At 51.1% G+C, this 15,765-nt stretch overlaps 1 protein-coding gene across 1 annotated transcript in view; it reads right to left on the bottom strand.

Moving 5' to 3' along the window:
• PDCD4 (programmed cell death 4) overlaps positions 1-8,425 on the bottom strand; it is a 31,323-nt gene extending 22,898 nt beyond the window's left edge. The window contains exons 1-2 of the mRNA XM_078855236.1: positions 8,170-8,425; positions 7,937-8,053 (exon numbers count right to left, since the gene is read on the bottom strand). Coding sequence (XP_078711362.1) covers positions 7,937-7,988 — 52 coding nt within the window. The 5' untranslated portion in view covers positions 7,989-8,053; positions 8,170-8,425. The remainder of the gene's footprint in view (positions 1-7,936; positions 8,054-8,169) is intronic.
• Between the last annotated feature and the right edge of the window lie 7,340 nt (positions 8,426-15,765).

Here is a 15,765-nt window from a genome sequence, read left to right as displayed (position 1 = left end):
CATGTAAATTGCATTTTATAACGCTGAACATTGAAACCACACCCATTTAACAATTGCTTTTCGTATTATTTATATTGCTTGCAGGCCACGTAACAATGTGCCTATAATTAGGATTCAATCCAAAAATAAACGACTCCTATTTGTTTCACCTGTACCGTTTGCAGACTTGTAACAATTCACCTTACCGATTCGATACATGATCACAATTCAAGTTAAGAATTTACTCATTTGTTTAATTTGTGTTGTACATGCAGGCCAAGTAACGGTCTGTCATGTCACTATTTTGACAAATCGTAACCATTCTGGGCCACGATTCCATAGAAAATAATGTATTGTTGATTACGTTGGCCATACATCAACATGTGGAGAGAGAAATAGGGGGTAAGGTGCAGGGACAGATTAACGTATTACTCGCCAATGTTGTTCGGCATAGCCAGTAACCAAACTCAGGCGGCTGGGATCATAACGCAGTGTGCCAAACCACTGCGCCACTGCTCCATCAGTGTTTAAAAACAGACTATGGAAAACTACAAAACACACTCTTAAATTTGATTAGTCAACTTAACTCATGTAGATATTAAACTATGTTCAAAAGTAACTTTTAAAGATCACTTTTTGACCCCCAAAACCACCAACTACAAAGAGCAAGGGAAGATGGGATTAGTGGTTAGGGCAATGGTTCTCAATATAACGGTGGGGGGGGGGGTGCCCGCAGGCTGCGACACGGTTACAGTTCGGCCACGTTGCATTGATAAAATACACATGAAACACATACCTCACTCACACAAAACACTGATATCCAACATGAAAAAAATGCCTGACAACGTTGTTGAAGGGAGGTGTGGACATGTTATTTTTATGTATCGTAGCCTCCGTAAGCTGGGGGGGCACGCGGAGGCAGGGAGATGGGGTGTGGGAATGGACACATGGACCTGCGCTTCGGTGCTGTGCCGAGGCTGTTCCTGGGCCAGCAGAGTCAGTTTTCCACTATTCATGACACCGAGGCATCAGACCTAGGACTTTGGCAGGGCTTTAACTTTAATTGGCTCAAGAAGATCCAGCTAAGGATGTGGTGGGAGATGAGCACAGCAGATGTGACGAGAGACGGAGCAAAGAGTAGAGGAACGTGGAAAGAAAATCCAAGCAGCTGACCCCTAGAAGAAGCATAACCACTTATGATCATTTCCTCCAATATGAAACGGGGCATACGGCATGTTTATTTTCTATATAGGGAAGTGGTATTGACGGACATGTTGAGTTTTTTTGTTGTTTGTGCGTATGCTCCACTGCCAGCGTAATATCACAAAAATGTGTCCCCTTATGATCAGGTCAGCGCAGGTAAACTTCAAACCCGATGTGAGCATGCCATCTTTTGTAGCTCTCCAGTCACATCAAGTTTTCAAGTTTCAAGTTTCATGTATTAGGTATAGTTCTAGATTTGAAGCTTGATACAGTAAATTTAGCTGTGACGGTCCCACCTGATGACGGAGACTTGTGTTGCCTCCGAAACGTCGCGATTTATTATTTTATTTATATTATTATTTGTATTATTTATTTTCACCTACGTGACTTTACCGAAAAAACCTAAGAGTATTAGGCGTAGCCCTGTGAGCCATGCGGCTCTTGAGTCGGGTGCAACCGCAACAAACAAAATACGAACGGAGAACATCTTAAAGCGATGACGCGCAACAGAAACATCCTGGATAAAGCAGCAAATCTTCCAAAAAAAAACGGTGTGTGCAAAAATCGCAGTGTGATGCAAGTCAAACAATAACAACCTTAATACAATTTAGATTACCCATGTTTTCGAAATCACCAATATAACGCTATAAAAACAATGTAACAACAGTAATTATGACTGACGTTTTCTACACTCTTACATCAGGATCTGATTTTGTCTACGACGATATCAAATATCATCAAATTTTCGATAACTAAGTCCAATCAATAACTCACACTCGAAGCCAAAATGTCAACGTTAATGGAAGTGGCAACGCATCATAATGTAGCAGCACCCTCCTGAAAAAGTCTTAATGACTCAGTTAGGATTTCCTGAGTAGACATACTACACTATTACTAACTACCATTAAGTATCTTGATTTGAAGCTTTCGTGACTGCAGGAATTCATACTCTGGTTCTTTCGGTAAAGTCACGTAGATAGAAAATAATAATAAGGTGACGGCCGCTTGTGTTGCGACCGAAACGTCGTGTTCTCTTTCGTTATTGTTTCTATCTACGTGACTTTACCGAAAGAACCAGAGAGTACCATTAAGTAGTTGTTGATAATTACCAATACGGCTACTTCAGCATTGCTGGGTTTCTATGGTGCATGCCAATGCTACGCCCAATATTGTTTACATCAACATTACGCAACCACACAGCGATCCTGTGCAAGTAAAACTCGTCACAACCAACCAGTGCAGGATTGGGACAATTACACCATCATTCACCGTGGAACCTCGCAATGGGAACTAATAATTCTCGTAAACACCGTGAACGGCAGGGGATACAAAGCCTGTCGACTGCTCCACCCCCCTTACACGAAGCAGTGCTTTTTTGTGGAGGATTCCACAAGCATCAGGCTCCACACGCCTCCTCCTCCCTGTGCCTCCGCCCTTCCCTCCCCACGCAGCACGGAACCCGAACAGGCACCACACGGGCCTAGTAAACAATGGGCAAGTCTGGACTTGTGCATTCAATTTGGTGTGAGGTTTGACTGTTTTTTTCAAATATTTCCTTAGGCTAATGGGCACAAAGATTTAATCAGATGGTACAAACGAGGAAGACGGTGCAGGCAAGGTGCTGGAGATGGGAATACACACAAGAGGTGGAAGTATTAAAATACCCTCTGTACTGTTACATTATAAAAATGTAACAGCACAGAGGGTATAAACAAAAGAACAGTACAAATGAGACAAAGAGTTTAAGACAAACGGCGAAGACTAATCATACAGCACACGACGGTAGATTGTGAAAAACAACAACAGTACAATTCACGTAAGACAGTACAAAATAATTCAAACAAGAATCGATCCAGGAATCCATCTTGTTTGACTTCAGGAATCGATCCTTATTAGACTTGTGAGCGGGCTGGTAAACATCGCTCAGAGCCCATCCTCCTATTGCCTCCTATTGGTGCAGCCGGCGTTGTGCTCCCCCACCCACGTCAGCCCATTTTCCAGCTACTCAGAACTGTTACGCTCAAACCAATCCCTGTTATCTCGAGCGACAGGGGCTCCTGCAGGGCCCAGTGATCTCAAGTTCTTTGCGTGGCGGGGGCCATGGGCAGCCCACAAAACCCAACAACGGCAACAGAGAGACGCCTCGACACGTCCAACATTCGGGCAACAATCACCATCGCAGGCAATTATTATCCAAAACGAAACGGCCTCTGCCGTGTCGCGACCACCACGGTGCACACAGCAAGGTCGCTTGTGTGCACAAACACACGCCACAGTACTACGTTTAGTTATCGAGTTGCAAGTGGAATGAATAATGAACATAATTGACAGATCAATAGCATGATAATGCACCCTTCATTGTGTCAATAATCGAGTATGATGAACATATTTCGATACATCCACAGCGGCACGTATCCATGAAGAGCTGTATTGGAAATCAACTGCTGCCTGCGGGCTAATCCCCATGCCATGAGGATCGTTGGGGTTAAGATGGCTATACTTCACCACGCTGGTCAGCATGGGTTGAAAGCAGGAAGCAGAGACACGAGAGCATAGAAGTACAGCGCAACAATGCATTTGCTTGCTGACATTTAGTCCTGCAGCAACAGCAGCCCGTGGCGGCGTGTGCTTGATGAATGGTCGCTGCTCAGGTAAACGCTGCGCAGGCTCGAACCTGCTTAGCTGTCGAGATCCAACTCGCTCAGGTGCATTCTGGGTTTCACGTTTATGCAAGTGACCTGGCGTAGCAGTAGTGTATGATAATAAATACATCTCTAAATGCATCAATCTTACAATTGTGATGACGATTACAGTGACAAAGACGAACATCTTTCAACAAAACAATCAGCGTGTGGTTAGAATTTACGTGAAAAAGCCGTCTGTCAGCTACCGTCCCAGGCAAGATCACCCCCCCCCACCCATGTCGAGGCCAAGGTTATGCACCTTACAAACACACCAACTCGAGTTTCTGAGAGGAGGGGATTTGTACAGCTATTTTATTGTCATTTGCTCGAAGTTCTGCTTTTGGTTCCAGGGCTATAAGCAGAACGACAAACATGTTTTGTTATGTTGATCGAGATACGGTGAAGTGGTGTTAGGTCAATGATTTAAGTAGTAAAATCTGCACGTATAGAACCACATTTAAAACTGTTCTTCTCAAAAGCGTACCAACTATCCCTCCTCGGGGTGGTATTAACAAATTGTTTGTAAATAGGGCAAAGTAATCACCGTGCTCGTTAGAAGCCAGCAGCAGCTCACGCACAGCGACTCGAACCGGATCCAACTGACTGTGCGTGCGCGTGTGTTCGTGCGTGCATATAAACACGTGGAGGGCACAAAGGGACAGACTGGGTTGGATTTAGCGGATAGAAGGGGATGGGGGTTTGTGTTCGGGATATCTGGTTAGGGTTGGGGATAGTTTTTGGACAAGGTTAGGGAGTTAGGTTAGAGATTAGGTAAGGAATCGGGTTAAGGGACGAGGTTAGAGAGTTAGGGGATGGAGTTATAAACATATTTAGGGGGTTACAGGATATTATGGGTGTAGTAGGGGATAGGATTAGCGGTGGGGTGAGGCTCTGGGCGACTGATTTAGTGCAACGCTATTTTTGCACGACCGCACGCCAGTGTTGGCGGGCCCACCACGGTGCGCAGACGCTGGCGAGAGATCCACTCGTACACCGATTGGTGCCCCGGTGTCCTCCTACCCACGCCAAGCAAACACTGCTGCCTCGCACGGTCCAGCAGCACCCCCGGTTTACCCTGCTCCTCAATAGGCGCCTGAAGGCTGGGGCCGTCCTGCCTAGTAGTAAATACGTGTCATTGTCAGCAGGCCCCGCGCGCTCCGGCACGCTGGGCCCCCCATGCCTACGCAGCTCGCCCCCCTCCACCCCTCCACCACCGAGGGGCGGGCGAGTGACGTCTCCCGTAAACAACTGGGCCGCGAGGGGGCAGCCAGGCCTTGCGTCAGGCTCGGCCCCTTTGTTGTTGTTTTGCACGCACACGCGCACACACACACGCGCGCGCGCACACGCGCGCACACACACGCACACGTCCCCTCCACCCCCTCGGACTCGCAGGCTGGTTATCCCCGGGGGGCTTGCTGCCCTGTGCCGGGGCGAGCGCTCGCAGACATTCAAGGTTGCGAGGTCAAATCCTGAGGAGATTGGACTCAGCCCATCATCCTTTCCTTCGGGGTCGATAGAATAGTACCACTTTGTTCGGACGTGAACAGTGGGTTGTCCTGTGCATAGACTCGCCCTCGCCCATAAGAATCGGGCATTTCCACCAGGGCTATGAATAGGGCTAGGGATAGGAAATGAGCACCACCTCGATTATGATTTGAGCAGGAACTCGATTGAAATGTAAACTGATGAGTTAATTTCCACACATGTTGGCCAAGCCGATCCCATTGAGTTCCAGAACCGGGCTGAAATGTTGCACTCAAATACAGCTGACTACGGGAGCAGGTTGAGACGTTACACGTCTGTACAGCATAACAAGGGAGAGAGACCTCGGTGAACCGGTCCGAGCAACCCACACAGGCGAAGCGACTCAAATACACAGCAGCTAACACACACACACACGCAGGCAACAACTGTAAAAGCGTGCAAACATTTCACAAACACGAAATCGTAGCACAAGTTCGGACGAAGCGGCCCGTGATGACACCAAAGTGCGCACATCGCGAGCCGCGGTGACGACTCAAGCCGCATTCAGCTCACCCCCAATACTGAACCACTCGCTTAAAATGTGAAATTGCCTTCAAAAGTTATACCCAAATAATCCTCGTGTAGTTTTAATGCATCTTAAAGCAAAGATTTGCGTTAAAATGCGTATTAAGAGAATGCATGCGGTACTTTACCATTGTTAACGATTTTTATCGATTAATATCAAGGGGGTTCTCTTCCCCCACTTGCAAAGGGGGCCACGGCGTTAAGCAACGTCCAATTCACAGCAGATACTTGTTCTAATATTATATTGTCGTTCAGCTGCATTGTGTCGCCGTGTCTAATTGTGCTACGAGTTGGTATCGTGCTGACGCAGTGCTACCGGCCGTCTCGCTGCTACTGCTGCATTGTAACTCTAATCTCATCTGGTTACCGAGTGAGTTGTCGTGTTCCTGCAGCAGTGTTCTGTGTCTGCCGTTGTCCCACTGCGTCATCACCCCGTGTCCCATTGCGTAGTCGTCCCGTAACCGCGTCAGTGCTACCGCTTATCGCCCTGTAGTTGTCTCAAGCCGTCGTACCGCGCGGCGTGGCCGAGTCGCGTTGTGTCGAGGCTGTTGCGTGCCTGCTATGTCACAGGGCTGCTATCGTGCCGAGCTCAGACGCACTGTGTTACACCCCGTCGTGTCCCCGTTGTGTCCACGTTGTCAGCTCGTATGCTGTGGCATGACATCACTGCGTCGCAACAGAGTCCCATTGTGTCCGTGCGTCTCCCCGTTCCGTCCTCTTGAGGCCCTTGCCTGTCGTGTGCTACTGTACACTCGTGTGTGGTTCGGCTTGTGGTGGTTTGCGTAGTGCTGTTTATTGTGCAGTGCTGCGTAGTGTTGTTGTGTGTGTGCTGTAGTGTTGTTGTGTGTGTGCTGTAGTGTTGTTGTGTGTGTGCTGTAGTGTTGCTGTGTGTGTGATGTAGTGTTGTTGTGTGTGTGCTGTAGTGTTGTTGTGTGTGTGCTGTAGTGTTGCTGTGTGTGTGCTGTAGTGTTGCTGTGTGTGCTGTAGTGTTGCTGTGTGTGTGCTGTAGTGTTGCTGTGTGTGTGCTGTAGTGTTGCTGTGTGTGTGTGTGCTGTAGTGTTGTTGTGTGTGTGCTGCAGTGTTGCTGTGTGCATGCTGTAGTGTTGTTGTGTGTGTGCTGTAGTGTTGCTGTGTGTGTGCTGTAGTGTTGCTGTGTGTGTGTGTGCTGTAGTGTTGTTGTGTGTGTGCTGTAGTGTTGTTGTGTGTGTGCTGTAGTGTTGTTGTGTGTGTGCTGTAGTGTTGCGTGTGTGCTGTAGTGTTGTTGTGTGTGTGCTGTAGTGTTGCTGTGTGTGTGCTGTAGTGTTGCTGTGTGTGTGTGTGCTGTAGTGTTGTTGTGTGTGTGCTGCAGTGTTGCTGTGTGCATGCTGTAGTGTTGTTTACTGTGCAGTGTTGTTGTGTGCATGGTGAAGTGTTGTTACGCAGTGTTGAGGATGTGTGGCGCTGTGGCGCTGTGGCGCTGTTGTTTACGTCACCGCCACTGCTCGTGTGTACGCTATTGTTGTTGTTGTTGTTCAGCCTGTGTGTGACTTGTGCACTGCACTCGCTCAGTCTATCCTTGCTCGACTGTGGCGGTGGGATCGCGTCGTGCACAAATCACTCCCCCGTCATCTCCCGGAGCGAGCGTTGTTACTTTGTTGTGTTTTTGGAATTGTGTTATTACGCCACTTGGCGTGTTACTGTTGTGTACACAATGCAGCATGGCAGTGGCGTTATGTTTACACAAGTACGTCGTTGTTGTTGTGTTAATGTATTGTTGTGTTTTTATGCATAAATCAGCAGCCCATCTCCCGGGGCGAGTGTGACAAAGCAGTGTGGCCATGTCGTTACACCGTGGTGTGTCACATCTTGTGTTGCTTTACGTCGACTGCTTTGTGTGTCAATCACCCTCGGGCTCTCCCTCTATCATGATGCACTACGCGTCCGTGTTGTTCATTCTCGTGTCGCTCGTTGTGTATGACACTTTGTGTGGTTGTTGTTGTTGTGGTTGTGTTGTTGTTGTTGTTGTTGTGTTTGACCCCCACCTCCCGGGGCGAGTCTGCCCGCGGGCCGGGCCTCCACGGTCTCGGCGGCCATGGCTCGGCTCGGCTCGTCGGTGGCGATGCCCCTCGCGCCGGACGACGACGACGGAGACGAAGTTTCTGGAAAGCAAAGCCACAGCACCACCACCGCCACCATCAACAACACGACTCCTCCACGGCCCCACGCAACTAATTGTAATTGCATAAATTGCCCAAAGATTTCCTCAGTAACTTACAGTGGCGAGCGCCTCTTTTTTTCCTATTCAATCGCCTCGGAACAATAACAGCAGCAGAAGAAGAGGTGATGTTGATAATACAAATAATTACTTTTAAAAAAAAAAGTTCGAGATTTCGAATCTACAACGATTCGGTTGCAATTAATGACAGCGTGAAGCGAAAAAAATAGTGCGTTTGATGTTTGTTGTGTTTTGTTAGTTTAATGTTGGTTGTGAGGTAAAGTAACTACAACTAAGCAGGACCAGGGACTGTGTGGAGAGAACGCGGGGGCGCCTTTTATATAGCGGGGGGGGGGGGGTGAGGGGCGGGGCGGGGGTGAGGGGGCGGGGCGTGATTGACACGTGAGCCCCGCCCCCTTCGCGTCACAGTTACCGGGCAGAGGGATGCCAAACGATCGTAGAATCGATCCAATTGCAACGATTCCACCAATGGATCGATGTAGATGTTTACCATTGTTTTGTACATAAACATTTATGGCGCTGTATTCAATGTACTTTGGAATCAGCAGCCACAGGGTCAATCCATTGCTGGATGAAGCCACCCCCCATCCCCCGCCGCAATCTCTCACGATCCTGCGAGCGATGTCATAATCCAGCCAGCACACGAGCTCACTCTACCGCTCCATCTCTGCGACGGACGTCTTCTCGGGCGCATTTGCCAACCTTTAGCTGCCACTCCGTTACCAGGCCGCCACGTGGCCTGCCCGAGCCCACTCGTGGATGCAAACCTGCGTGCGTTACATTTCGATTTAAAGCTTTCGTGGCTGCAGGGATTCATATTCTTGGATCTTTCGGTTAAGTCACGTTGAAGGGGAATTACATTTTTTTTATAATTTTATTATTTCCCTTCTACGTGACTTTACCGAAAGATCCAAGAATAAGAATCCCTGCGTACGTTCTCTCGTCGATGCGTTCCTCCTTCCATCTCAGCGTGGTGGGACGCAATTCCACTCGCCGTGATTCTTTGCGTACTTTTCAGATTTGGCTTCATGTTCATAGTCAATGCCCCCATGTCTCTTCATCTACGCGTCACAGCAGGTCATACGCACGGAGTTAAATATCCCTCACACACTCACGTGGCTATGTTTCGTTACAGTTTTCAAAATCACTCCATCCGGAGCTCGCTCGTCTCTTTATCCATTACTCAGATTCCGGTCCGCCTTTACTACTTGTCAATACTTACCAGAGATTCACAAACACAACAGCGATGTTGTTGGTGTGAATCAACTTTGCATGCGACGCAACAGAATGGAATCGACTCACGAATCGTTTTAATTTGAATCGTTAGAATCCATTTTTGTTCGTGGCTTGAATGCGGGCTCCGAACCAAGCCGCCCAAGTTCGATTCGCGCTCACGGCCACCATCAATGACGATGATCTGAATCGGTCCTGAGGCTCCTCGACTACGACTCGGCCTCAAACGAGCGCCTGGTACGATTTGTAAAAATCGCCACTGGGGAGACAAAGGCGGCCGGGCGTGGTGCTGGCCACTCACTCCCTCGTGTGCCACAGTGCCGACCTTCATGGGGAGCGAGTAGCAGCACTTGCCCCAACAGCCTGCTGAGGCTATACGGGGGATCTTCGTCTTTGTCCCCCCCCCTCAGCCCCACGTGACCGGAGGCAGCGCGCGCCCACTCAAATCCCCCACGGCCCCTCCCCCCGTTCTCCACCCTGGGCGCTACCCCCCCTCCCTGCTTCCTTAACCACGTGACTAGCGACAGCACGCGATAGAACGCCCCATTGAAGGGGGCCCACGTGATCGGAGACACCGCGCGGCTATTGGCTGAGCGGGAGCCGCGGTGAGGGAGGCGTGTCCCGCGGGGAACCAATGGCAGGAGGGTGACGTCACCTCTCGCCCATAACAACAGCGGCAGCTGTAGGGGAGCGTGGGGTGGTGGTTCAGCTCTGCAGTCCAGACTCTGGTGGAAATTCCACATTCCGATAGTGGGGGGCGAGTACGTCCAAAGGACAACCCAACTGCTGTATTCATCTTCTAAATTGTAAACGCGTTCATTTAGAACACTAAGACAGGTGTGAAGACCTTGATTTGAAGCTTTCGTGACTGCAGAGATCCATACTTTTTGGTTATTTCGGTAAAGTCACGTGGGTTTTGTTTGATTTTATACCGACGTGAACCAAATAGTAGAGAGGTGTGAAGGTGTTTAAACACCAAATAGATGAAGCTCTCGCATGGCACGAGCCACACACAGTTGTGGCACAACGTGCTCTGATCTATAATACTGTACACGCATTGCCTCTGAAACTGGCCTACACCATGACAGCCTTCTGCATGGCCTTGTCCCAGCTGTGTTAGACCAGAGGACGCCAAAAGGCGAACTTCTTTTTGTGTTTAGTTTGTTGTCCTTACCCCGCACTCCCCGATGGGCACGATTGGCTACGTACGGTGCGAAAGAAGTTTAACATACAGTAGTGTAATATCCATACAACCCCAACCAGAATTTGGTTTCGCGAAATCCCGACTGCTGCGAGTAGCGCGCTCTACCGCATGGCCACGTGGCCAGGGAGGTGAAGTATGGCGTGGCAGGGTCGTGAGGGTTGCTACGGATATGGGAGGCCTTCAGCAGAGGATTGATCAAGGCAGAGGATTGACGAACATTTAGTAATACTGCACTGCGTTGAGAATACTGTGTAATCACAAGACATTCACCAATTACTGCCCTTAAAATACACAGAAGGCGACGTGGCGGGCGATAGTCCTGAGGGGTTCCACCTTTCCCGCTGTAGACCAAACCCGGGCATTGAAATTGGCCAAATATCCAGAGAATTCCCTTGACAAAGGGGGCAGGTATAATCAATATCTGCAATTGCCCGGATTTCACAATATTACCGTAATGAACGACGTGCTCACCCAGAGGAATGTGGAATTTCCACTGGTTCAAAGCAGTGAAACACGAAAAGCTGCCAACGCTGCTGACAATTTCCATGGTTCAACGTAATTCAAAAATTGCCAACGTTTTCGTGAAGGCCTTCATCCAGCAGTGTGTAGAGCATGGCTGATTGATGAATGGCTTGTCACGTGATCGTCCTTGCTGTGGTAACACGTGTTACGCGCTGTCCTGGTGTATTGTGGGAGTACAACAACAAGACATTTGCATCAGCAGCCTGGGGGTGGGGGTATGTTTTTATTGCAGCACGTGTTTGTTTAATCGGCCAAACTCTGGACCGGTATCGATTAATCTGGGGTTCATCAGCAGAGCAAGGCCTCTTAAATGCCGACGACTGCTTGGTTGCCGGGTGTCACAGTCCAGAGCCCTCCGTCGATGCCGTGCTGTGGCCCCAGTCGCAGCAGAAACACGGCACTGCAATGCGCTGGGCAGATATGATGAGGCCCAGAGAAGTAGAAACCGGTAACAATCAACCCGGCGCCTGCACACGACCTCATTTCATGGCTCCATCTCCGAGGTGGGGCGGAGGGACTCTGGGGCGCGTTCCATTCCTTGGCTGACACCCGCGTCCTGAGCCTCACAGCCCATCGACCGTCGTGTCCCTTCTGGCCGTGACGATGGCATTCACCTGCGGTCTGATCTCCAATCCACGTCCTCTTCTTTCTCTCCGTCATTGTAATTTGAATCATGCAACTATCTATGTTTTCACAGCCACTGAGCACTGTGTTTAGGAACAACGGCGTGGTAGACAAATCACTTTGACCCAATAAGAAGTTGGTAAGCAACAATGACCCGCATTAATTCGGGACTCCACGACTATTAAAAAAATGACACCGCAAATGAATCACCAAATCGGGAGCACGCACACACAGCAGCACACACAGCACACAACACAGCAGCACACACAGCAGCACACACAGCACACAACACAGCAGCACACAACACAGCGCACACAGTAGCACACAACACAGCACACACAGAACACAACACAGCAGCACACACAGCACACAACACAGCAGCACACAACACAGCAGCACACAACACAGCGCACACAGTAGCACACAACACAGCACACACAGAACACAACACAGCAGCACACAACACAGCGCACACAGTAGCACACAACACAGCACACACAGAACACAACACAGCAGCACACAGCAGCACACACAGCACACAACACAGCAGCACACAACACAGCAGCACACAACACAGCGCACACAGTAGCACACAACACAGCACACACAGCACACAACACAGCAGCACACACAGCAGCACACACAGCACACAACACAGCAGCACACAACACAGCAGCACACAACACAGCGCACACAGTAGCACACAACACAGCAGCACACAACACACAGCACACAGCAGCACACAACACAGCACACACAGAACACAACACAGCAGCACACAGCAGCACACACAGCACACAGCAGCACACAACACAGCGCACACAGCACACAACACAGCAGCACACACAACACAGCAGCACACACAACACACAACACAGCGCACACAGTAGCACACAGCAGCACGCACAGCAGCACACAGCAGCACGCAACACAGCGCACACAGTAGCACACAACAGACAACACAGCACAGCAGCACACAACAAAGCGCACACAGCACACAACATAGCACACAGCAGCACAGGCTGGACCACACAGCAGCAGCATCGCCCTCCTGCTGTGAAAGCACGGCCGGCTGTCTCGCGTGAATCACGTCTCGCCTTGCTGCACTGTGAGCGCCACGCGCTACGAGAACGCCCGGAGCCAGTGCAACCCAATATATACAACTTCGTCACCGCGCCGCGGCTGCGAGATGTTAACTGCCTCGCCTCGTACAAAGGTCGTGGTTCGATCCCGACCCTGACGCCTGCTGTGTATCTTGAATGTCCATGCTCTCACCGTGCTGCTCCGGGTTTCCCCTCCGCATCTATAAACACGCGTCTCTCGCGTATTCGGCTGCTGTGAATTCCCACGTGATACGCCACTTCGTGCCGCCATCACCTGTGGCCAGGTCGTCTACGAAAAAGAGCGATGTCGCTCCGTGGGCCTTACCTGGTAAAGTAACCAGATCAGAGATTCATTACAACCAGGGGTCAACTTCAGCCGGGTCTGTCCGGGTCAGTCACCCGGAAAACCCGCGGTCCGCATCCGGCACACTGCGTCCAGTATGCCCCTCGGCACGTGTGTGTGGATACGGATTGAGCCGCGTGGCTATTCAAGTCCAGCAGCGGCTCTGGACAAATATTCAGTGAAAACGTAAGCCCTGGTTACCACCACGGGCGGTCGCAGTTGCTCTGCTTGCAGTTCGCAAGGCCCCATTGCTGAGTAAACGTTTGCACAAGAAGATCAACAGTGCGTGGCAGATACCCGAGGCTCCATCCACCTGTATGGCGCTCCTCGTGCCGTGGACGGACCGCTCTCGTCCACCGGAATGTGGAATTGACATATGAGCATGTGAGCAGGGAGTGGTTGTCGACTTGAGACTGACGACCTGGTGCGTGGCCAAAGTTACCCAACCCGTTCACAATACTCAGGAGCAGACGGCGTGTGTGCAGTGTGTGTGTGTGGCTCAGCAGCTCCAGTCCCACGAGTGCGGAGAAGCCACGTGGCAGCCGCCACGGTCACGCGCCACGTGGGCACGCGGTGGTCGCGCCAGTTCCGCGACACCAGCAGCACCACCACCAGCAGCAGCACCACCACCAGCAGCAGCAGCACCACCACCAGCACCACCACCAGCAGCACCAGCAGCAGCACCACCACAAGCAGCACCACCAGCAGCAGCACCACCACAAGTAGCACCACCACCACCAGCACCACCACCACCACCAGCACCACCAGCAGCACCACCAGCAGCAGCACCACCACCAGCAGCACCACCACCACCAGCAGCAGCACCACCACCAGCACCACCAGCAGCACCAGCAGCAGCACCACCACAAGCAGCACCAGCAGCAGCACCACCACCACCAGCACCACCACCACCACCACCAGCAACAGCACCACCACCAGCAGCACCACCAGCAGCACCACCAGCAGCAGCACCACCACCAGCAGCACCAGCACCACCAGCAGCAGCACCACCACCAGCACCACCAGCACCACCAGCAGCACCAGCAGCAGCACCACCACAAGCAGCACCACCACCAGCAGCACCACCAGCACCACCACCAATATCACCACCACCAGCAGCAGGAGCACCACCACCACCAGCAGCACCACCACCACCACACCGGCCCGAGAGCCACACGTGCCGTGGAAATCCGCGGAAGCTACAAAATCTACGAGAGCCGCCCTCAAAGTAACAGGCGGCACTGCGCGTGGAGGAAAGATAAAACAAGCGCAGCCCTGCAACTGCCTGCGCACATGACGGCTGACCTTCACTCGTGGAAGCTCTAGATAGCCCCTCTAGACTACAGAATGTTTGGCCTACTCTTCCACGTTAGTCAACATCTCAGAAATGGCGAGTACGGAGTACCCACATTTTATCCCAACAACGGCGAATGAGAGCAATGTTTGAAGGTAATAATCTTTAAAGAACCAAGCCAAGATGCAACCTTGCTCTCGCTTCGCGTAGGCGGTGTTTGTAAGAGACGTGGTTTTAGGGTTTAGGGGCCGTCCATAAATGACGTCACTCGATTTTGGACGATTTGACCCCCCTCGTCACACATCGTCACAAATGTCTGACCCCTCCCCTCCCCCTAGATGCGTGACGTCATTTATGGACGGCCCCTTACGGCCATGCTAGTGTCTGACTGATGCAGTAGTTGCGTCAGTCGGGCTGCAGCTGGGAAAGGGATTCTGCGGATTTCTACTCGTGGTGTTGTTCTGACCCCAGGGGTCGTCTCAGGCGGACTCCGCGCAGACCCCCTCCCCCCTCCCCCCGTGGACGTGCAGACAGCAACCGCCTCGACACGTGGCCATAGCCACAACAACCACAAGCCCAGCCAGCAACCTCAACCACCAACAACCATCACTACAACCACCACCAACAACCACCACCACCACCATAAAGACAATGACCACCACCAGCAACACTACCACAATAACCTCAACAGAGACCCCCCCTGTAGCCTTTAACAGACTCTTAAAGGGGAAAATGCTGTTAGCCAGTATCGATGAAGGCCGGGACACAGGGGAGTGGGTGGCCGGTACCACGGCCGGCCGGTTTCGTCTCCCGAGTGGCGACTTTCTCCACCGCAGCAGGCACGCATTGAAGTCCGAGTCGACCTGTCGAAGGCTCAGGACCGGTTCTCATATTCGCCACTATTGGTCGTGAGTTGGTTTCGAACTCTGGTGGCCGGGTTGGTAGCGCAGCGCGCTAACCACTGTGCCACCCCATCCCCACGACCACAAAGAACACGAGCACCACCTCTTTCATACCCAAGGCCACCTCGGCAGGCACAGCTGTTCTCTAAGAACACTTCCCGGCCAGACACCTCCCCTGTGCTCAAAGCTGAATCGAGTCACTTATTATGTATACAGGGGAGTCTCAAGACTCTCTTTCAGGAGGGTCCTGCCATTCGTATTATAACTCTGGCTCACCCAGGCAAGCCTCACTGAGACTCGGGAGGGTTCTACACAATGAGTTGTTATCGGGGGCGATGTTGCTACCTCTGTAATCCCAATTAAGTAATTTGCAGGTAATTTTCAGCATTTGGATGTTTACGGTCAATGCC

This window comes from Lampetra fluviatilis, chromosome 4, assembly GCF_964198595.1.
Source record: "Lampetra fluviatilis chromosome 4, kcLamFluv1.1, whole genome shotgun sequence".
NCBI classification, from domain to species: Eukaryota; Metazoa; Chordata; class Hyperoartia; order Petromyzontiformes; family Petromyzontidae; genus Lampetra; species Lampetra fluviatilis.
This window is presented reverse-complemented; position numbering and strand designations above follow the sequence as displayed.